Consider the following 22,660-nt stretch of genomic DNA (forward strand, 5'->3'; position numbering starts at 1 on the left):
AAAAAAAAGCGAGAGAGGAAAAAACGGGAGCAGCGAAAACATTGCGTATAAATCTGGGATATTCGGGTTGTCGCGACGCGACCAAGAGCGCATCGGCGTTCGAGTCTTGCAACTCTCGGGCGTCAATACCGAAACTCCTCGTCCCTGTGTAGAGATAAACCCCTGCGCGTTGCGGAACCGAGGGGCTACTCGATTACGAAGACGATATTTCCCGTTCCCGAAGGCAGATAGTGGAAACTAACTCCCGGCTGGTCGCATTAAAGCTTGTCAGCGGTGGCTCGATATAATTGCGGGGGGTGCATCGAAGGGGAGAATGCGATATCGTAGCAACAAAGTTTATATTCTGTTCCTCCTGTTGAAAATTGAAACAAAACGGTCGGTTCAGTTTGCTTACAAAATTAATTCGAACTATTTTTAAATCTGATTTGATGTCGTTCTAATTTAATTCGCAATTTAAGCAATGAAGCTTCTAGTATACCTATTGTGATACTGAATTGAAAATAATCAAATAATTTTTTATATTATACGTACAAACGTACATAAAAAATATCTTATTATGTTATGTTAACATTTGTTGATTAATTTATAAAAATGGTGTAATATTTACTTTTAAAAAATAAATATTTTGCTTTCAAATATATCGTAACGTATTTTGGAACGTAAGCGTTAAATGACAAACGACCGCATCGAAAAATATTATTGAATTTGAAAAATTTTTATACAAGCTTTTTTGAGCTGGATCTGATTTGTTTTATTTTATTTCGCTCGTGGTCGTCGTATACGTCTTGTGTATCAAATATTGTTCTTCATTTATGTTTTCGATATTACAGAAAGCTTAATAAAAACAAATTGATTTGATGGAAAAGATTAATAATTCTCGCTCAGTCATCTTCGTGGAGGTGGGAATATAATGCGTTGCTTGATCGCACAGATAAAAGTGTACCAAAGGTGAGGCCGAGGGGAACCGATGTTGATTTTGATCGTGCGCGTTCCGCAAGAAACGCGGACGGCGGAAGGGTAATTATTTTCTTTGGCTATCGACGGCTCTCCGCCGGCTTCCGCTAAATACACTCCCGGGAGTCCCTCCCCGGCCGACGGGCACGGTTCGCAAATACGGTCGCGGCGAGTAATTGCTTTTTAACAACCCGACAAAGGCAATTAACTGTCAGTGTTTCAGAGACGAGCTACGCGAAGGTCGCATCGGCGTACGCGTATTATAACGACCGTTCTTTGACAGAGATGCACCGCGCTCGTGAAAAGTTTGGGGAAAAAGGAGCAGAATAAACGTCACGGAGCGTTCCGCGAAAATAAATTTTGCGGAAGTGTAACCGAAGGTTTGCCGGGGATACCAAATGAGTTCTTCTCAGGCCGTGGTGAGGGAAAAGGTGAAAAAAGTCACACTTGAAACACATTGAGATTTTACGAAATATATTTTCTTTTACTTTAAAGACTTAAACAGCTGTAGAATGAAGATACAGTGCTTTTTGGTTTCGCGCACAAAAGTTTCGATTGTGCGGACAGCTGTCATATTCAGAAATGTATTGGCTTTTTCGACGAAAATTGGAGCCGATAAATCCGTTTGGCTTTTTTTTTACGCGTTATCTAAACTGTGTCTGGTGCTCATATCAATCGATGAATTTCTGTCACGCGCAACACTAAATGATCTGAAAACAAACTGTCATAAGCCAGCGTTTTTATTATATTTGCGTAGATTTATCATTTATTTTTCATATGATGTTGATGTAGAACATATATTTCTCGTATGTATCAATTTATTTATTTATCACTAAAAATTTTGAAAAATTCTGGCCACATATTTTCAAGATACATCTCAGAGACATCGTAATATCGATAGGTACCTCACGTCACCTTCTCGCTCGAGCCCTTTTAGCGTCAACTGATTTGAATTCAGAATATCTCCATAAATTATAACGATGATATTGATTATTATGCGTTTGCATGCATATTACAAATGAAACAAAGAGTATTCAGGATTGAAAGCGCGGCGATGATTAATCAATTCCAGCGAGCCGTCGTTCCTCTCTGAATTATAGCCCCAGTTATTACACAGGGGCGCGGAAGAAAAAAATAGGGCTAATCAGCGTCAGCCGATCCTGATGCATAGCATCCCGGTTCAGTAGTTCTCGCGGCTGCGGCTGCTCCGTGGACCGTGGGGGAATTCGGTCGATTTCTTTTCCCGTCGAACGCTCGGCGCTCGTGGAGAAAGGGCCACCGGCGCCTAATAGAAAAGGGAGAAATCCCGCGGAAAATGCGCCTGTCGGAGAATGCTCCGCTATACGTGTACCGGGGCTTTACGGCCGTCGCCGCCACCGCGATCATTTTCCAGCCGCGTGACTCTATTTTGCGGAACGAGCGCGCGGTGTGTCGTTAACGCGGTGCGCGTTGTATACACGGTCCCTTTCTTGTCTCTTTCCCCATCTCTTCCTCTCTTTCTTTCTTTCTCTCTCCTCGGAACTTTGCCAAAATGTCGCGTTAATCTCGTTCTTATTCACGCGAGAGATTCCAAGAGGGTTGACAATGTCGGAAGCTGCGGTGGAGGAAGAGAGAGAGAGCCGCGAGGAGGTTTCCCGCGGGAGCGAAAGATGAAAGTTTCTCTCCCTGTTCCGGCGTGTGTTGCACATCGCCGTCCCGAAGTATTTCAGTCGTGTCTAGACTACGCGGTTATTTCCCGCGCGTGTTTCTTCGTCATTTTCTCTTTGTCTCGATCTCGGCGCGACGCGCGCGCGCTCCTTTTGTCTCGCCTCGCTTCGCCTCATCTCGCACCTTCGTATACGGTACATTCGTGAAAAGATGAAGACACACACCGAATTACCGAGCAATTGGGCCGCTATGTCGCTGGAATCGCACGTATGCGAACTATCCCGGTGGGCGAAATGAACAAGCGCGAACGGTGCATTTTACGAGTCGATTGGAGCAGGAAATTGTTGAATGTTCTGATGTGAACGTATTGCAATTCAGCTGTGTTTTTATAAAGAAAGGTACGTGTTACTACATATCGCGCACTATAGAATAAATATAGCTAGTTAACGTGAAAAAATAAGACATGAAAAAAATAATATTAAAATTAAAAATAACATTTTTTTTTTAAATAAGTATACATCGAATTTAGGTTTTTAATATCCTAAAAGAGATTCCTGAAATGTACAACCTAATTTGCATCTCCTTTTAAATGACAAACTATTTATGGAATTTTATTCAATTTACTTCAATGAAAGCTTTAAAATATGTCATTGTTTATTATAACGTATTAGCTGAATTTTTCTAATTAATTTCTAATTAAATTAAATATTTTTATAATTAAATATCTTACATAAATTGCAATTAATAAATAATTAAATTTAAATGAAGGTTTTAATAGACGTTGTATGCTTGAATCTTGCTTCCATAAAACGAAAATTTACTGGTTCCGAAACCTACGAAAGGCAACGCGAATGATTTATTCCGTTTACAAAAATAAATGTATTCCAAAGTTTTCTTTAATCCTGCGACAGCTGTCATTCTCCTCCCTTTCATGTATTTGCTCGACATATCGCAATCCGCTCGACATGACGGCCGCGTTGCGGCTCGCAAAGTTCGTTTTGGTCGCTTCTTGCCGAGCCGCGAGAGAGAGAGAGAGCGGCAGCGATCAACGATGTCCGCCGTCGCAAACTTTCCTCGTTATACCCCGGGTATTCGCGACAAGTACAAGTATTCGAGGAGGCGAGGCGGCGGCACCCGTCATCTGCGCGGTCTGATGAGAACCGCGGGGTGGCGAAAACTTGCCGCGCCGCGCCGAGAGAATAGCGGGCGCAGCCGGGACGAGCGAGGGGGGGAGTCACCTCTTTTTTATCTCGATACTGATCGACATCGATCGATCGTTGCTTCGCCGTCGTCGGCTTCTTCGTCCCGTTCGCGCCTGCCTCCGCTTCTTCTTCCCCATACCGGAGCATTACCGAACTCGCACTCGTCGTTTCTTATCGCGTACGGTACCGCTGCGGGAACTGGATATCGTGTTACGTTGCAAAAAGCGAATCGTCGAGTTCGACGAGAGTGACGTGCCAATTTTTCAAAGTAGAACAGTGTATTTTTATCGTTTTGTGTATTTATTAATATGAGTTTATCCGAGTCACGAAGAACTCTAAACTAAAGACTGTAATATAGATATAAAAAAAAGCTAGAGAGAAGACACTTTTCTTACTTAAACATTTTCCCATGTGCAACTTTGAAATTATAACATTTTGTATTGAAATTATAACATTTTTTGATAATTATTAGAACATATATGCCGTATATTATTCGAATATTAAATAACTCATTCACGTTGATTCATTTAGCTTGCGTCTTTCGCGAGCTTACATCCCTGCAAATCCGTGTCGGATTTAAAAGTTGCGCGCACCGCGCTTCACTTATATAATTTTGATAGAGCTGTCTGTCGGATATCCAGTAGCCGCAGCGCATATCCCAGTCGCCTTTCCCGTCGCGTAATCCTCGAAAGGGCCATGCTTCTCGACGTGTGATGGCGGGATTATGCCATCTGCCTTCTCTGACTTTTTATTCTCGGAGATACCGAGATACAAACCGGTGCGCTCTCTCGAGACGCGTAGACGTATACACGTCCATACGCGTCCGCCAGCTGCCATGCCGTCGAGAAATACGCGCGATCGGCACGTACGTCGTTATTTCTACACACGTCGTGGATTACGGCCGAGGTGTAACCGTCAGAGCAGATTATCCAGAATTGCTGTGGAACGCTACGAACGATCGTACTGACAGTTTCGTGTCTACTAAATGGAGTGTGCTCTCATATCCACCCCTCGAGAGGGACCTGGGAGTTGAGTTCCGACCAATTTTCGCGGTCAAACAACCGATTGTGCGGCAAATCTCTAATCGTACTTTGTCAATTTAATAATGGACAGCTAAATAAAACTCTTATCAATATTAATTAATTCATAATATCGATCAGTTTTATGATATGTAATCAGTTAATTATTCATTCGTTTATTCATTCGTATATACCGGTGCGATATAAACGTTGCTCCTCTCGTGAAAAGTTTTAAATAAAATCGATATTATATGATATTGAAATTACGAAGTTCTTTCTCTTCTAAAATTCAAATAATTCTCTCTAGGTAAAAATTTTTTTTGAAATGTAGTCCGTTTCAAATTGAATAATAATATCTATTCTAAAATTTAAAATATTGGATAAATCTAGATTTCCAATTGCTTATATCTTTTTTTTTTTTATTTGAGATATATATATCCTTTTTTTATTTGAGAAAAATCAAGTACGAATTATTCAAAATCCGCAGATGAAATCTGTATAAATGAATCGTTAGTAAGCTACGTAAACAAAAGCTGTCAGCTGATATCAGACGTCAGCTGACGGTTTGCCAAGTTGCCACTTTCTACAAAAAAAAAAAATGTTTCCGCGCAACTTTTCCCTCGCGCAGTTTCGCGCGTTACCGCCCCAAGCTCTTTAATTGTAAAAAAATCTGCCCGAGTTACTATCCACTGTGACGTGATGCGCTTCGTCCCCGTGGGCGACTTCAGTTTGCGGCTTCCCCTCGTTCCCCCTTCGGAGGATATGACATCATCCCCTGCGCGATGTTTGCCGGTGGCGATAAATGGAAAATAAAAGGAGAACCGCTCGTCACGCCTTTGTCCGAGCGGCCAGCAGCCCCGGGAATAAATCACGATCGAATTGTTCCCCAAAAGAGAGAAGGGGGAGGGGTAGAGAGAGGGTTCCCCGACCCTGAATGTCAGGCAAGTCCCTGCCGGAAATTAGAATAACGCGAACGACAAGAGACGAGTTGCAGCAGCATCCCACCCTCAGGCGCAGCGTTCGTATCATCGTGGAAATGCATGTCTGTGCTATGCCCGTTTGCTATAATTTGTAACAATTTTCAATTTGGTTGCTAAAAAAAAAAACGTGCAGTTTCTGTCAGAAATGCGAAGCACTTAATGAGTCACGAATCATGGTTATAGCTTTCCCATAAATCAAAGGATGCAGTAAATTTTGTCTAAATGCTTCGTTGGTTATTTTATTTTCGAATGTGTTACAATCTACTGTGAAAAAATTATCTTTTATTTCGTGAAACTGCGCGGGCTAGTCCGCTTATATAACAATTCATTAAAAGTGTTTCATGCTTTGGGATAGGAAATCGTGTAAATACAGTTTTCCCTTTTTTAGAATGATATTGTTTAATCACGACGAGTCGAACCACGTTGGAACATATAGCGTTGTACAATATATTTCCATTCGTTGCGCTCGTCGAAACCTGCCGAGCGCGGATTTTTCGTTTTTCCAAGTAATGAAGCCGAAAAGGGGATACATACACGTACGTAAACGTCCACTGGCCGGAGCCATGTCAAATAAAATGAAACAAAATCAAATGTCAAATAAAAGAATTAGTCCCGTTACGTTTCATGCCGCGGAGCCTGGTCGATCAGATTTTCGCCTGCATTGCCGCGCATTCGTTCCCCTCGATTTTCGGAAATCCTACGGACGAGTACGACGATGTAATTTCATTACGCGTCAAATCTATCGGTCTTTTCGCCCATTCACTTCGAACCCGCCGGCATTCGCGCGCTACGGGGTGGTCCGCCGTTACCGGATGCCCTTTCATCACGCAACCGCGGGAATGAAGTTAGGATAATGATAGATTTGTCCGAACGTCGAGAGTTACGTATGATTACGAAACTACTTAAAGTTGCAAATCCGAATGTTGCAGCGCCTCGAAATAGACGAGTAGCGAGTGGAACTGAACGGGGAGAGACAGGATATAAATAAATTGCGATATTAATAGTTGGAAAGCTACGAGAGCCATATATGACAATAATTATAGAGTCATGCTCTCATTTCGAATTTATCCCTATATAAATATCTAAACAAGATATTGAACGGTATCCTGGCACCCTATAAAGCTTATCGCCGAAGTTTATCCGCGGGCGCAATCCCGAAAACTCATTTTCATCGCGATGGTAACACTTCGTTAGCTGTAATACTCTCGGGCTGTATAGGGTGTGTCCTTGGTGATTTTATTCTCAAGCGATTGGTCATAGGATAAAAATTCTTTCTCGTGAACTTCAATAGACATTCTTATTTCGCTGAAGATCGTCTCATTCTCGTAGAGCTGAAACAGCGGCTGCGACTAGGATTTTGTAACAACGGTACTTTTATCTAAAAATGAAACATTTGAAACTGCACTCAGCTGTGCAGATTTAAAATGTCACGTAGAGAGCGAATAATTGCAGTTTCGAATACCAGGAAATTTTTGTACACTTTGTACACTTTGAAGCGTGAAACATGCGAGATGGATAGCTTGCTTAAATCGCGCTGCCAAACGACTTGTTTAAAGACTTAAACAAGGTTCTTTAACGTAGCTGTGAGACAAGTTGAATTATCTATCCCTAGTATACATTTTATACATTTTTCTTGTTCGACAACAAGAAAATCGAAACTGCACACTTGCCATTCTATTGCTAAAAGAGAATGGAAAGTATTTCAGGTATTATATATAGTTTGTCTCGACTTCATAGTTTCATTGTTCGTGTTTCAGGTCCACCCGGTGAGCCGGGTCCACCCGGAAAGAGGGGCAAGAAAGGGAAGAAGGGCGATCCCGGGGAGCCCGGTGCGCCGGTGAGTACCTTCGTGCTGATGCTTCGGTATCGTGCGAAGAGCACGCCGTATATATACACATATATATACATATCCGGTATTAGTGCACTGATACATCGCACGTGCAGTTGTGTGTGTGCGCGCGAGTGTGTTTATTAGGGAGTGCAGCAGCTCCATGCATGAAGTAGTAGTTAACGGTACGCGTTATATTACTCCCCCTGTCCCCCTTTTCTGGACTCGAGACTAAGTACACTGAGCGGTGACTAATGTAAGCAGTACGCGCTTTTTTTTTTGCGAGACTCGCGCACACGCGTGACCGGTACAAGGAGAATTGAAGTCACACTCCCGCGAAGACGGTCCAAAACTGTAAAGTTTTAAAGAAACAAGCTGAGAGCGACCGTGTATTAATCATGGTGTACGCTATAAACTTCAAGGGAAATCAATTTTTCTTCCTCCTATTAAGGAAAAGTAGAAGTTTGTTAGACTGCTCCTGCGGGCCGTGTCTTTAATTCAACACGAGGATTATCGAAAACTTTCTCGCGTAATTACGCCGGATCAAAAATAAAGCTACATTCCAGTTGCAGAAAGAGCTTATTTGGTATTTAATTGGCACTTTCCTGCCAGTTGCATTTTATAATAAGAAATATCGATGCCGGATGACTCGGCGATTAAAATGCTGAAGTTACAACATAACGTTGTGGAGAAACAAATTAATCTCACTCGCGCGATACCAACTTACATTATGTCAAGGAGTAATTAATTAGTGTGTTGCAAAGTTATACGTTACATACAACAACTTATTCACATTTTCGACCCTAATACAAAACTCAAGGGCTATTATTCTCTCCTTTAAATTTGATTTATTGTCAAATCTTGTGTTTATTTTTTTATTTCCCGACGTATCGTCCGCCGAATTAAATTTCAAAATTATAAGAAATAATGGATTTAAAGAGCCCCGGATCGTTATCTGTCGAACTTAATCATCGACGTCGAAATTTTGTTCGCCCGTCGCGACGAGCAGGTTCTCTCTTCGGCTGCGCAGCATCGTGGGTGTTCCAGAGGCGCGCGATCGGATTTCCCTCGCGATTGCCGATCGAGCGAGCGCATCGTCGCGTAATCAAAGATCGGATTGGCGGAACACCGGGAGAACGGGGAGGGAATGGATCGGCATCAACTAGTGTGCGTGCGCGCGTGCTTATACGCCCGTGGAATATCTAATTGGCCGGAATAATTATCGGCGGGCGGCAGTGTATACGGATCCTTACAGCCGGGATCGTATACACATACACGTATATATATGTATGCATACGGGACTGGGGCCGATAATATCGCGGGCACGATCGGCCGGCCCGCGAAATAATCGCTTTTGCATGCGCGCGAGAGAGTACCCTGAGTAAATCCCCCCACCTCTCTCCCTCTCCTGCCTTCTCGTGTAAACGAGTTTTTAATTTTTTATACCCCTTCTTACAGGGTGTGGCCGGGACGCCGGGCAAGAACGGTTTTCCGGTATATTATTTTTTATTTTCTTTCTGAAGTACACTCCTTCTCGCTTCTATCTCTGTCTGTGTATGCCTATGTCTGTCTCATATCCTCCACATTTGCATTCGTCTCTCCGTGTTTCTCTGCCTGTCTCTTTCTCGCTGTCACTCTGTCTCTCGAACACCACGGACTCTCACCACACTATGTCCATCGAACATAACAGTCATTAAGTGCCATTAATGCGTATCATGTAGCCCGCTGATGTGCGATTTTTGCTCGTTTGACCCGCTTCTTTATCCGCGAGCTGTCTCTCGATCTGGATCCTCTTCCGGCTCTCGATTGTAAGCTACTCATCTGGATTTTTTATTCTTTTTTTTTTTTGTATCGTGCATCAGCGCGATTCGTACGCGCGATCGAAGCACGAAATCGGACTTCGGCATTCTCGCTTCCATCATTGTATCGCGCGCGTCGCTTTGACGACTGAAGGTGCAACTGTTATACGCGTCGAGGAACCGGGTTAATTGCATTCTTCGCTTCGAGTATCACTCCTCGATTTAATTGCTGGCAATTTTGAGCCGCCTATCAACGTTTCCGACTTACTAAGTATCAAGTTATCATTTCGACGAAGCTGGTAATTGCCGAATGGAGATCAATCTATCCGTGGACGAAATGAATATCTCGAGAAGTACTTTGCGAGAGAAATGTTCGTTTTAATAAAATTTAGATCGCGTCGGAAAGTCAAATTCTCTTGCGGGAAATTGATCTTTTATATATACAATATTGAATATATACACAATTTATAAATTCGGTTAATTGATAAAGAATATTGTGCGTTTCCTCTCATTTGAATTGCACGTAATCAAAAATATGTAAATTAGATACAGAAATAACTGACATTTATCTGTCGAGTCTGATTAATCACGGTAGCAACGATATCGAAAGAAATACCGTATAAATTGGCGCCACGGCGAAACGCACCAATTTCGAGATATGACCCGGCATCAAATATGGAAAGTTGCCCCGTCAGGATCGAAGCTGCGCAAAATTAAACATTCACGTGTGCCGAATAAAATTTCTATTAACAGCGCTTCCTCGCGATTCCTCGCTTCGTCGCAAATGTACGCGTCATTATCACAGACAGGATCATGCGAATGCACTTTTGTCGCGCCTGGAAGCATAACGACTCATCATCGGTTCTGGTTTGTCGCGCTCGCCCGTGTTTATTACATGTTACATACACAAGGAATGAATATTTCCAAGGGCTCGCTCGGCCCGCACGCAATTTTTCACTTTTCTTCGTTCGTCGTTACGGACGCGTGAGCGACGACTGGCACTCACTGGCGGTGTTCTTTCAGGGACCTATCGGCTTGGACGGGCCCAAAGGTGATCCGGTAAGTTCGCCGCATAATTTACCATTTTAATTTTCGTCATGGCGTTACGAAGCGTGCGAAATTAATTGCTTCGTAAAAAAACGCAAGAGGCAATATTTTATTTCGCGAACGCTTAACGTTCTGAGAATAACATTATTTGATAGAATAATGGTTATGGGCGTGAGAGAGCTTTAATCATAATATATTTCGTGCGGCGAGAAACCTGTTTTATCGAAATTTATACCTGTGCGAGGTGTCATCGTAATAAATCTGATAATTTCTTCTTTTTTTATTGCGATCACGTAAATATGTCCAGGCTGCATTAAATTTATGATATTTTAAACATTTTAATTTCACGAAGTCGATCGGTATACAAAAACAAACACTAGAAAAACTGCGAGACAATCAGCACGCGATTAAATATATAGATGATATCCCTGAAATTTTTTACTTGACTGAATTGTCGATAACTGACGATTGTTCGTATATATTTTAATCAATACGATATAAATTTAAATGTCTTATCTAAATTTTCTGTCCTAATTGCACAGGTGCGAAACGAGGTCACTTAAGACATTTTGAGAGCATCTATACTGTTCTCAAATACGAGAGCGACATTTTATTTAAATAGCCTACCTCTCTCTTCCTTCCCAATCGATTTAGTTAAATAAGTACTTCATTTTATGAAGTCGCGCATCCCGGTGACGAAGGGACGTCGTCGGAGAAGATCAAAAAAGCAATGAAATCGAACGCTCGAAATGACAAACGTAAGATAATGATACGAGAAAGAAAGAGAAAGGGCAAGGAGAGCGAAAATTTTGATATCGAGTTTCCGTCAAACGCAGCTGTTCCTAAAAGATGAAACTTTTCCGGTCTACTTCTGGTCGTATTTCAGTAGAAATCGGAGTAAGATATTTAGTCTTGATATTTCGAGATACAGAGCTCGATCAGTATTCGAGTCGCAATCTATGATTACACGAACGGGAACGCGTTCATATACCAATCGCTTCGGGCTCATCTTGTTCTGGCATACTTTTTCTCGAGTCTCTTGTCCGGAGCAGCTGACGTATGTTAAACGAATTAGCCGCAAAAATGCAGGATGATCAATCATATAAGTGATATATATATGTACATTCGGTATATATCATGCATTTCGCTATCGGACTCGGTTTTTGACGGGCACGGATCAAACGCAGGCAATGCGAATAAAAACATATCGAAATTCAAAATCAAATAGAACATTATTCGATGCAGATATTTTGTGCTGACATTTATACGGATACGAACTACGAAAATCCGATTAATCGAGAGGATCATCGTCTCATTGTTGCTTTGATGGTCTGAAAATTGGTTAAACAAAGTATTCTCTAGAATTCCAATACAATGCATAGCGCGTATTGATAAACAATATAAAGCATTTTAAAGTTGCAGCAATAATCTACGGGTTTACAGACAGACGTCGACTTTTTAGCTACAAGCAACTTTTTCAAGTAAAAAAAATATTGGAGAAGATTACCGTTAATTTCACTTACCTGTGAATATATTTACGCAGCGAGAAGAGCTTTGTTATAAAAGGAAACAAAACACAAGAGCGACGTTACCGTTATTGCGCTGTACAACGTCGTTATTGTAGGGTTAATAAATCAAATTATTCAGCTCTCGGCAAATAAATGTAATTTATTAGATTTATTCATCCGGTATACACAAATTCACATTGTATTTTTTTTAACGTGCCAGCACTTCGTAGTTCGAGTTATCGTGATTTATTAAGACAACTCTATATCCTTATTCGCGGTTGTAGCGGCGGCGGTCGCGAATAGGATTGGAAGATGAATCGGATTTTAAATTGAAGATTTGCTCACTCACTTGCACTCACTTACTCTATTAACTCCGCTGTTCGTTGGGAAGCAGTTAGGTACTCGTCTGCGCTTGATCGTTATATTTTCTCCGAGATGCGATTTTTTTCAACTTCAATCCGATTCATTGTTCGAACCTGTTCATCACCCGGCCTGCCATCACCTTTTTTTCGCGCTACGGACGTAAGAAGTGTGCAAAGTCGCGACACGCAAACGGCCGTTCTTTGTCACTCGCCTTTCGCTTATCCATAAATGTATAACAGTCTATACATAGATAATGGCGACGTGTCTCTTCGAAAAAGCAGACACGAAAATCGGATTGACGCGAGCATAGATTGATCATTCCTTATATTTCGCCGTCCTATTATACAGCCGTCTAGCCGTTGCACACGCAAATCGATTGCGGATGCGATACGTTATTGCGCTTTCGACGAAACCAGATCTGTATATTCGAGAGAGGTAAGATGAGAACCATCATCTAACGGAATACGTTATTATTAACTAAATTCGCGTATTAGGATAGGGTATAGAAGTTCCATAGTCTGCGTGTTTCACTTCGACGATCCATCCCGGCACACGAGAGATGCTTGCACGAGGCTCCTCGTGCTGGTTACACGACGGGGTCCTTGTATTATAATCTCCGCACATACATCCTTGTATATATATATGCGTGACTCTCTCGGTTATGCAAGGTCCTCGTGACACGCAAAGTCTTTTCGCATGACAGGCCCTTGTATGCGCGTCGGTGGCCCTTTGCGGCCACCTAGTTTGCCTTGGCGTATGGAGAGCAGCCTCTGTCTATTCGTGTACACACACGTGCTCGGCGGTGTGTCGCGTATACGTTTGATGTCGCGCAGGATGTCGCGGAATTACTGCTATTTCCTTTAATTACGGACGCTACGTGATTAATTAAGAAGGTTGACGACACGCTAATAAGTGTTTTCGCGATGCGGGCGACTAGATAAGAAAATGTAATTTCTTACTCGATCTCGAGTGGACTTTAATTGAATTGTCATAATTTGTGACACGCAGTCACCAGGGGCACCGCATGCTAGAATTGTGAAAAAAGATTGTGTCCGATAAAATTTTCATTAAAGAACAATCCGTTTCGAAGAATTCACAGACGATGGTTTCGTATACATGAGGAGCCGTGTTGTGTGGTAGGATACTGACGTGACTGGATCTCGGTGGCGGTAAGGTACAAACGACAGAGCAAACAGATAGCGAGGAAATGTGTCCGAGAAGAAAAGACCGAGTACGTGCGCGATTGAAAGAGAGAGAGAGAGGAGGGAAGGAAGGGAGGGAGGAAGAGAGAGGGAGAGACCAATAAGTGCATTGCAAATATCGCGAGTTGTTTGTTCTGTCGATGGCCGGGAAGAAAGGACCCGCACGATCGGCTCCTTCCCTCGCGTTCCTCTCTTTGCCCGGCCCGGGCGTTTTCTTTTTAAACGAGTGTGGCAAACGAGTGTGTACACAGTCGCGCCGGGCGACCAATACCCGCGCGGATCCGTACTAAGGGTATTCCGAGATTCGAATAACGAATCCGGCGTTTATATCGGATTTCGTGCAAATAGTCATAGCGCGCGGGTTACAGCGGTAGCAGTGACTCCGCAATTTGCCTCGGGATCGCGGAGTTTACTCTCTACTCCGCTACTCCGGGGGCAAGGATCCGCCGCGCAAACACACACCAGGTTTATCTTCTTGGAAATTTACAACCGCGCTAGCCTGCGCCGCGACCTACGTACCCGGGCGAAATATTAAATCGCGATTTTAACCCTCGTTGAATCGCGTAATCGTTGAATCTCCCTCGGGTGTGTCCGCAGGTTTGCGGAGTCCGAAATTTTATGCGGGTCTGCGTTCTCTTCGTCGAGATACGTCGCGAAGGTTACGCACGCCGCACGATAATGGTGGTTCTCGTGCATTGATACAGTACGCAGAAATGGATCTGAATAAACCGCGTACAGAGTGAAATAGAATGCTTCAGGCTTTTTTGATCGAATACTCTCCTCCCCTCTCCAGTACAGCACCTTTGTAGATTAAATCTGATCCTATTGCATTTTATACAGTATAAAAAAATATGCGACTTGATTTAAATTTACCTATCTTTTTTTTAATTGTCTTCTAATTCGTCTAATAATTTCATTTTTTTTTATTTCTTACAGAGGTGAATAATGAGAGGTATAATTTGTTGCTTTCTAATCTATTGGCATGAATTATATAGCGAGCATTTATATCTGTCGACTTTGCATCGATATAAGTAATTATGTTTGTGAAGTTGAAATAGTTAAAGACTAATTATGTTGCGTGAAATTAAAGTAGCTGAGAACTAATTACGTGTGTGTTATTATGAAGAATAATTGCAACGAGATTAAAGTGCGAGAACTCGTACACGCATCTTGTTCGTAGATTTTAGAAACGCAAATTACTTGGAAAAGGAAATCTCCTTTAATTTAATCTTAATAATCGCGGAATCTCCGTACATACATTTTGAGCTCTACGCTGTTGGGTATTTTTGAAAGGTAACGAGAGCGCCAGAATTCTTAATTAAAGCTGAAAGTGCTTTCATAAAGATTCAATACGCAAAGTTGATATGAAAACGAAATCCCGGCGCATCGTTCTAACATTTAGCAGATCAAAAGATAAAAAATAGATAATAAAATTCTTTTCAAATATTGCACAGAATCGCGTATAAATCTCGAAAAAAAATTCCAACTTTCTCTCGGAGTTAGCTGGTTTACAAATTAGAGAGGTAATGCTCAACAGGAGCCTTGAGATATTTGATCGCTGTACAGTTATGACATAACAGAGAGGAGACGCTCATTCGGAAAAAGCTTGTTCATTTCATCGTTATTACTCCATGGCACGTAATACACAGCATCCCTTTGTTCGCAGGGCCGACCCGGTGACAAAGGGCAGAAGGGCGAGCTGGGCAGCCCCGGATTCGACGTCTTGTCCGCAGTGAAGGTATCTAAGCTACGCTATCTGGCGCGGAATAAAGCAATATCCGCCGGCGCACTCGTAACGCGAAAATGCGTGCCCCCGCGCTCTCTCATTTCTCACCTTACAGCCTCCGCTGTCCTTCAGAGAGCAATCTCGTAAAGCCCCGTGTGTATCACGGGACGTGTGTATGACCGGCGCGGCCGACGCACAGAGCGGAGAGAGAGAAAGAGGCGAGAAGAATACGGGATAAATCCTGAAGGGATGGCGGAGGGGGGTGCGCGGGCGGAAGAAATAAAACGATATTTTCATCGCGCGTAAAGCTGCAAATCTCATTTTACGTGGTAAAAGTGCACTCGAGCGGGAACGTTATTAACGTCTTCTCGATCGCGTCGCCGTGAAGCGTCAAAAGACCGACGATTAATCGAATAAATTACGCGGATTTCGTGATATTTCAGCCCGAGGAATTTCACAAAGTATCGGGAGCGAGTCGATGCAAAGAAATTAGTGTCACGCACAGGGAAAGCCCCCTTTGGAACGATCCGGAGTAGAACGAGGACTCTTTTATATACGAATCCTCTGGGAAATCATATAACCGAGGCTCTCCGGCTGGCCTAATTCGCCCACCGCGTTTATCCGCGATAATTAAATCTCAGCTCTCGCGCGAAAGCGAGATTTGTTAAAATCGTCAAAGCACCTGAAATAACATTTCGCGCGGCAATCCGCGCGATTCCGCGCGCGCCCGTATAAAAGACCTTCATTTAACTCCCCCTGTCGCTTTTTATTAGGTCGAGGAGTACGCTTCTTCATTCCGCTCGAGCGCACTTGCGCGCGTCGTCGATCGCGCGCGATTTCTTTCACCGAGTGTCATATATACGACAAGAGGGCACTTCCTCCTGTCGTCTCGTCTCGCGTTCGAGAATCTAAGCCAGCTTCGCCCTGGAAATTGAGCGACCGTCCGTTGATTTTATTGCGAGGACGACGATGCGTGCACGACGCGTTCGTCCGTGCACATGCATATGCATACGCTCGTGTCCAGGGCGAAATCACCGAAGCTCCGTGTTCTCTCGATCCAGCGTGCAACAAGCGCGCCCGGTGTATCGATCGGTGTGCGTTTGCCGCGCGACGACGAGCACATCACACGCGGAGTCCGCGTGCGACAAAGCCCAGAAGACGATTGACGATGGCTGAAAAGAGATCATCACAATTCGATGATTACTTATTAATATTTTTCTAGGTTTTTGCCTAAAGACAAAAATTGATTCCAGATTACATCAACAGATACAGGTTTTGGATATTAAAATAGTCATTAGGAAGCGATAATTAATTTTATTTTCGAGTACATAATTAGATGCTTTTAGAAGTTCTGTAAATTAAATTAGTCGAAAGTGATACTTTATTTTATGCATTTGCTGTACGAAAGAAAACGATTTTTATCGTTTTATCGTATCACGGCGCTCGATTGTACAGTGTAAACATTTGCCAATTAACCCGGGAACGCTTGCCCCTTTTTTTGCATAAATGGTCACCTGGTGATTTTTACACTTCAATTAAAAGTCATTGTTATTAATTACGTATCGTATTTTTATTGTTCTAAAATTTATTAGTATTTGAGGACAATATGTAAGTAAGTTTACTCAACATTTTCTGGAAAAAAAGTAAAGAGAAAGAAAAAAATATTTAAAAATGAAAGAACCGCATTAAAATTACTGTGAGCTTAATTTTTTCGATACTGGGGTGTAAAAATAAATTACTTTAGGCGTCCGTTCCCGAGTTAAATAACGGCAGGATGAAGATCATCGTTCGAGAAAAAAATCGCATCAGTTATCGCGCGCTAATCTACGTTCGTTCCGTCGCGCGCCATCCGTCAAAATGCAGACGGCGCGGGCGCAAAATCGGCGTGATTGCCTTAGCCGGTGTGAACGACAGGCGCGAGAAAAGAAGAATCACGTCAATCTCTGGCGTCTCGTCGCGTCTCTTTCCCGCACGTGGACTCCGCGCCTGTTCGTGAAAAAATTTCACGAATTTCACGCAAAATCTGTTTCGCGCTCGTTCGCGCCCGTTCGACGCGTCGATCGCCAACAGCCAACAGCGACGCGACATCGCAGTACGAGAGTAAATAAATAAACCTTGCCTTTTTTCTCGCCTACGGGTCAATGCACAGGGATTGGGGTTAAAGAGGTCGGTGACGACGCTCCGCGGCGGGACGCTCGGCTACGCGGAAATCGTCGCCCTCAAGGTAAACCGGCCTCCTCCTCCTCGGAAGGCGCGACACGCTTCTCGGTGTCGCGATCCGGACGGACATCCTCCAATCCCCTCAATCGTCTCTCCCCGCTGTTTCTCACCCGTCATCTCGTCATTGTCCAACACTGCCGTAGTCGTCGCTTCTTCTCTTCTTCTTTTCATCCCCCGTCCGCTGTCCCCACTTTCCCCACCGTTCATCCCCTTTTGTTACCTGTATGTCAGTTATTTTTGTGTCCGCGCGTCGTCGCATATTACATCCCGGATGCGCGACAGGCCGGATCTCTCGTCGTCCAGTTGTTATTTAGCTAGTCGTTTTGCCTCGTGCGGTGCTTTCGGTGTAGCGTTCTCTCGTTGGTTTATATGAAACGAAGTGCGTTGTCGATGCTCCATCGTCGATTCGGGGCCTCTCTTGCCTCTGTCGATCCCGGAATTTGCTTTAAGACATATACGTAGGATAAAATAATTGCGATATATCATGCGAGATAATTTATTGTTGGTCGTGATTGAACGATAATGAGAGACCGCTGAGAACGAACGGCCATCGGCGACGCACTTTTTCACTTTGGTTTTTGGTTGGTAATGGTGTTTACTTTAAGTTACAGTATTTAGGTATATCTCTGGGCATGCCTTGGATTCGGAAGAGCAGTGAGATACGAGAACCCGTACCCTCCCCCACTCAACCCCTGATAAAAAAAAGATATGAATTTCCCGATACGCTTCCCGCCCGGTACCGAAAATCGTTTCCCCCTCCCCCCGTTTTTGTCTTGTAGCGATTTGGTTTTTTACCCGTAGTATTGACCTACTTTTAGGATCTTCAGGAGAAAGGGGTTAATATCTCAGCGCAGAACATCATACCACTGAAAGTAAGTGCGCCTGCTTTTCGGGAGTTCCCCCATTTCCTTCCCCTTTTCGTCGGTCGTCCCTCGACGAATGGTGCTCGATTCGAATTTTTGCGCTACACTTCGGTTTTTTTAGAAGATAAATTTTATTTTTAAATTTTTTATAAATCTAAAATATGTCAATCGCTCGTTATTATTTACGTGAACGTCGTGTTGCAACTGTTATTTCCAAGACACGTTAAATTTTTTAAGTTACTTGGACATTTAAATTGAAAAAAAAAACGGGAGGAAATGTGCCGCAGATGAATGAATTATTTGAATATCTTTAAAACTTACCTTTTGTTTATTCATACTTTCTCGAGAACACTTAAACACCACGGGATCATTCTAAATTCGTTGGTGAAAGTAGAAAACGCGCCGTTGAAACGAGCTGTCGCGCTGGAAAGAAGTTGCAAAAGTTTGCCCACCTCGAAGGAATCCCGGGGCGATTTAATTTCTCCCTTTCGCCGAGATTGCAAACTTAGTTCTCGCCCCGCGCTGTCGCGACAACCGGAAGTTGTCGGGGAGGATTTATTTATCGGTCGGATAACCGATACCGAGCGCGCGCTGTCTATGTCCGCTCCCTTAATCGCACGGCGGAATTTTGTCGCGGTCGACGACGCGGCGGCTTCGTGCCGAGCACCGTTCGATCGAGAGGGAACGAAACGAGGCGCGAACACGGCGGAAGGAAGTTTCGAAGCAGTTGTGTAACTCTGGTCGAATCACATCCCGCTGTGCTCGCGCCATATCGAACATTTGCGAGGTTCGCTAGACTCTTACAACGTACCCTTTTACTTTACGGTTCGATACCTCCATTCTTTCGATACCCCCATCTCCCTCTCTCTTTCTCTCTACTCTACTCTCTTCTATCGGGGGTCGTGTACAAGTTACCGCGCGCCTCGTATACCATCCCGGCAATCGATTGTCCCGAGATACGCCGTAGGAAAGACCGCTCGAAAAATCCGCGGAGGGAAGCCGCCGTCTTGCCGTCTCGCGGTATTTCCACCACTCGGGCGAATGCAAATCCTCTCGCGAAAGGCAGACACACAGCCTCTCTCGGCTGCCAGTCTCGGTGTCGAATTCTCGTATTTCTCGAAAGATCGAAGAGGCGGCCGCGGTAGTGGAGTGCCAACAGCGCGGATATCCTATACTCTTTCAGAGAGTAAGAGATGAGGCCGGCCTCTCCTCGCACATTTCATACATCCACTCCGCGCTAGTGCTTTGACTTGACACAACGGCGGCGGCTTCCACGAGCGCCGTTTGAGTTTCAAAGGGGATATCGCCCCCGTCGTTGCTCGAGACGCATCGCTTTATCAAATTCCGAAGAAAGATTTTTAGAATTAGTTTTACAACGTAGAAATTTTTAGAGTCAAATTTACAGTCGAAGAATTTTCAGCTATTCGGTTACGCCGACGTAGGAATTTCCAACTTAAATTTTACGATGAAAGAAATTCAGATCTTTCAGAATTTTTTCAAGATCTTTTATTTGAAATTTTGTACACAATGTCTGTGATAAATCTTTGCGATTATCAAATTATCTATTTTTATAGAAACATTATATGCATACGAGATATTTATAATAATAATAATAAGTGAAACTAGAATTACAAGATTTTGATAAAACAAATACTGATAATGACAAAACTTTCGAGTTTAACTTGGTAAAATATTCAAAATTATTATCAACGATATTTTTCGACTAAATCTTCATAATGATTGGGTTTCGCATTCGACGCGACACGTAGGCAAGATGTCAATACTAAAAAAAAAAAACCATAGAGGAAAAAAAATAACGCCCGAAATTCACGAACGCCTCCGCGAGAGAGGGAATTTTACGCGAGAGAGGCGCGGATTACGTGGTCGCGTAGCCGCGAAAAAATCCCGGCGCGACGGGAACGCGCGTGCGGAAAAAAAAGAGGAGGGAAAAAAGGGGGCAACGGTGTGCCGCGCTACGTTGGCGCACATAAGGCGCGAGTAAAAATGCACGACCCCGCCCCGCATTCGTCCCGCATGCCGATGCGAAAATCGCACGCGCGCCTCCGCAACACACGGGGCGCGTGCGTGCGTGCGTTGCATGATACTATTTTGTAACCATCTGCAGTCTATCCTGTTTTCTCTCTGTGGCGTAGTGCGATGCGCGGTGTGTGCGCTACCCACCTACGCATGCGGGTGTGCGCGCGTGTGTGTCCATCCACCCGCTGGATGAATGCGCGGGCGACTTAAAGAACGCGTAGGTGGTATCCGTAGACTTTGCCTGTGACCGTATCGCAGTCGCATGATCGCACGATGATGGTGTATTGATGTAGCTGTCGGGAATGAATGAGTGACTGCTGGTCCTCCGGCGGGCGTTGGTCAACCGTAACTCGAATATTCAAAATGTACTCGCGAGACGATTATATCCCGATTATCGGATCGCGCGGCGTTATTAAAAAAGAGTAGCGGCGAAGGAAAAGAATAAAGAATGTCAGAGGCGATTTGCACCGAGAGTCGATTTGGAGATAACAAAGCTCATTTCGAAGATGCTGCTTCGACAGGTGTGCGCTGCTGGAAGAGAAGCGCGCCTGACCTATTTCGAGAATTGCGGGACGCGATTGCGAGCATCGATACAGACATGCTTTTGAAGATACAGGCGCGTTGTAATATATTTACATGAAAATACACGAGCGCCTGACACAATGGCAGTGGTAATGCATAAGGGTAACACAAATAATAAATGACAATATAGCGCAACCACGGGAATATTGGGAGAGGCGGTTAACCATAATGAGCTAAATTCCCTTTCTCCAGCGACGTTACAGCTAGAGCTACGTTCGAGGATTCAATAATGAAACGCTAACTGCAGTTAATTATCCCGTTAAAGAACCTCGTTACGTTTAATTGTAAGTATTCATGAGATGCGAGAAGTTTGTCGTTTTTTCATCCCTTGTCCCTTTTTCACGGAAGATTCCGCGAAAGCGAAGTTAAAAGAAATATTTTACGCCAGTTTAATTAGTCGTATCGACTAGCGTAGTCCGTCGAGAAATGATATTTATTATATTAGAATCAAGCACACACGCACACACAAAAGGATTTTACGCAACTGAATTTCTCTAAAAATATTTAATAGCACGCCGTATCATTTCACATGTAAATTTTTAATTCACTTTTATAACAACATGGAAAAATTTAATCATCTTTCGATATGACGGAGTTCTCATATTTGCATGAATATTCAGACCTGTTTAATTACGGCTCTCGGTGCCTCAGGCCTCGCATCGGTTTCGGCGTATGCGGGAGAGAAATTAAAAAATAGGCTGCGCCGAAGTTATTCTATCTTCTCTCTATGTTTTTTTCGTTCCAAAACCATGAAACATGTTGCCCCCCGTAAAATGCCCGCGACGACCGCGTATATCTCCGAAAATGCGCCTCGTCGGGCCATTCCGGTTGAGTTTTCATCCGCGGGGCACCTGCGCCCTCGGGATATGTGTTGGTACGTGCGTGTAGATACGTCTGGCCCAATGCATGCCGCGTGTCGTAGACTTCTCTAAACGTTGCTCGTACATTTCTGTGTATGCCTGGCCATATTGTGCGTGTATGTGGTGTCCCGCTATACGCACCGAACGACGATTCATCGTTATTTGTCTCGGCCATATCATTCGGTCGGGGATGCGTCGCGACTGCATGCATGTGTATGCGCGCTCGATGTGGTCGAATCGCGACGCGTATCGTGCATCTATCGTCTTCCCCGCCGTTATCTCTCGCGAGCGCATATATAAACACGTGTTCTCCGCGCGCATTTGCTCCCGGGGGGGTGGTTGCTCTCGGGGGGTGGTCGCGCTCGGCAGCTGATGTGTGTCTCTCTCCGGTCGTGACAGAAATTAATTGCTCGTTCGTGTACGGCGAGCTGTCTCATCGCCGCTGGAAAATGCTGTTTCAATAGCCCGGGCCTTCGATGAACCGCGGCATTCATCGTCCCGAATGCGTTTGATGAAGGGTCTAATTAATATTTGACCCGAGAGCACGCGTAGCGGACCGCATATGACACGTACTAACAGCGATATTTTTCGTACCGTCATATAACGCGGCCGCGCCAAGTATTAAAAAAAAAGAAAGAATTCTGATCCCCCGGATAATTTCAGCGCAATTTTAAGCCGATAGGAATTTAAAAATATTTACGATTTTATTATCGAGATATTTAATTTAGAAATAAAATTGACAAATTCTCTGACATACGTCGGCTTTCGTCAGATTTTCTCGACAAGAAATCCGCTGTTGGCTTTCTCTCTCCGATAATGATGA

The 22,660-nt window shown here is 43.8% G+C and overlaps 1 protein-coding gene across 20 annotated transcripts in view; it reads left to right on the top strand.

Annotated features, from left to right (window-relative positions):
* LOC139813746 (uncharacterized) overlaps positions 1-22,660 on the top strand; it is a 138,489-nt gene that overhangs the window by 82,468 nt on the left and 33,361 nt on the right. For 11 of the 20 annotated variants that reach the window (XM_071779422.1, XM_071779425.1, XM_071779419.1 and 8 more), the window contains exons 2-7: positions 7,560-7,639; positions 9,089-9,124; positions 10,453-10,488; positions 15,216-15,286; positions 17,412-17,499; positions 18,314-18,367. In XM_071779422.1, coding sequence (XP_071635523.1) covers positions 7,560-7,639; positions 9,089-9,124; positions 10,453-10,488; positions 15,216-15,286; positions 17,412-17,499; positions 18,314-18,367 — 365 coding nt within the window. Of the gene's footprint in view, positions 1-7,559; positions 7,640-9,088; positions 9,125-10,452; positions 10,489-15,215; positions 15,288-17,411; positions 17,500-18,313; positions 18,368-22,660 lie in introns of all 20 variants that reach the window. The other 9 variants (XM_071779421.1, XM_071779424.1, XM_071779427.1 and 6 more) reach the window with 9 other exon arrangements.

The sequence above is a fragment of the Temnothorax longispinosus genome, chromosome 5 (assembly GCF_030848805.1).
Source record: "Temnothorax longispinosus isolate EJ_2023e chromosome 5, Tlon_JGU_v1, whole genome shotgun sequence".
In the NCBI taxonomy this organism is placed as follows: Eukaryota; Metazoa; Arthropoda; class Insecta; order Hymenoptera; family Formicidae; genus Temnothorax; species Temnothorax longispinosus.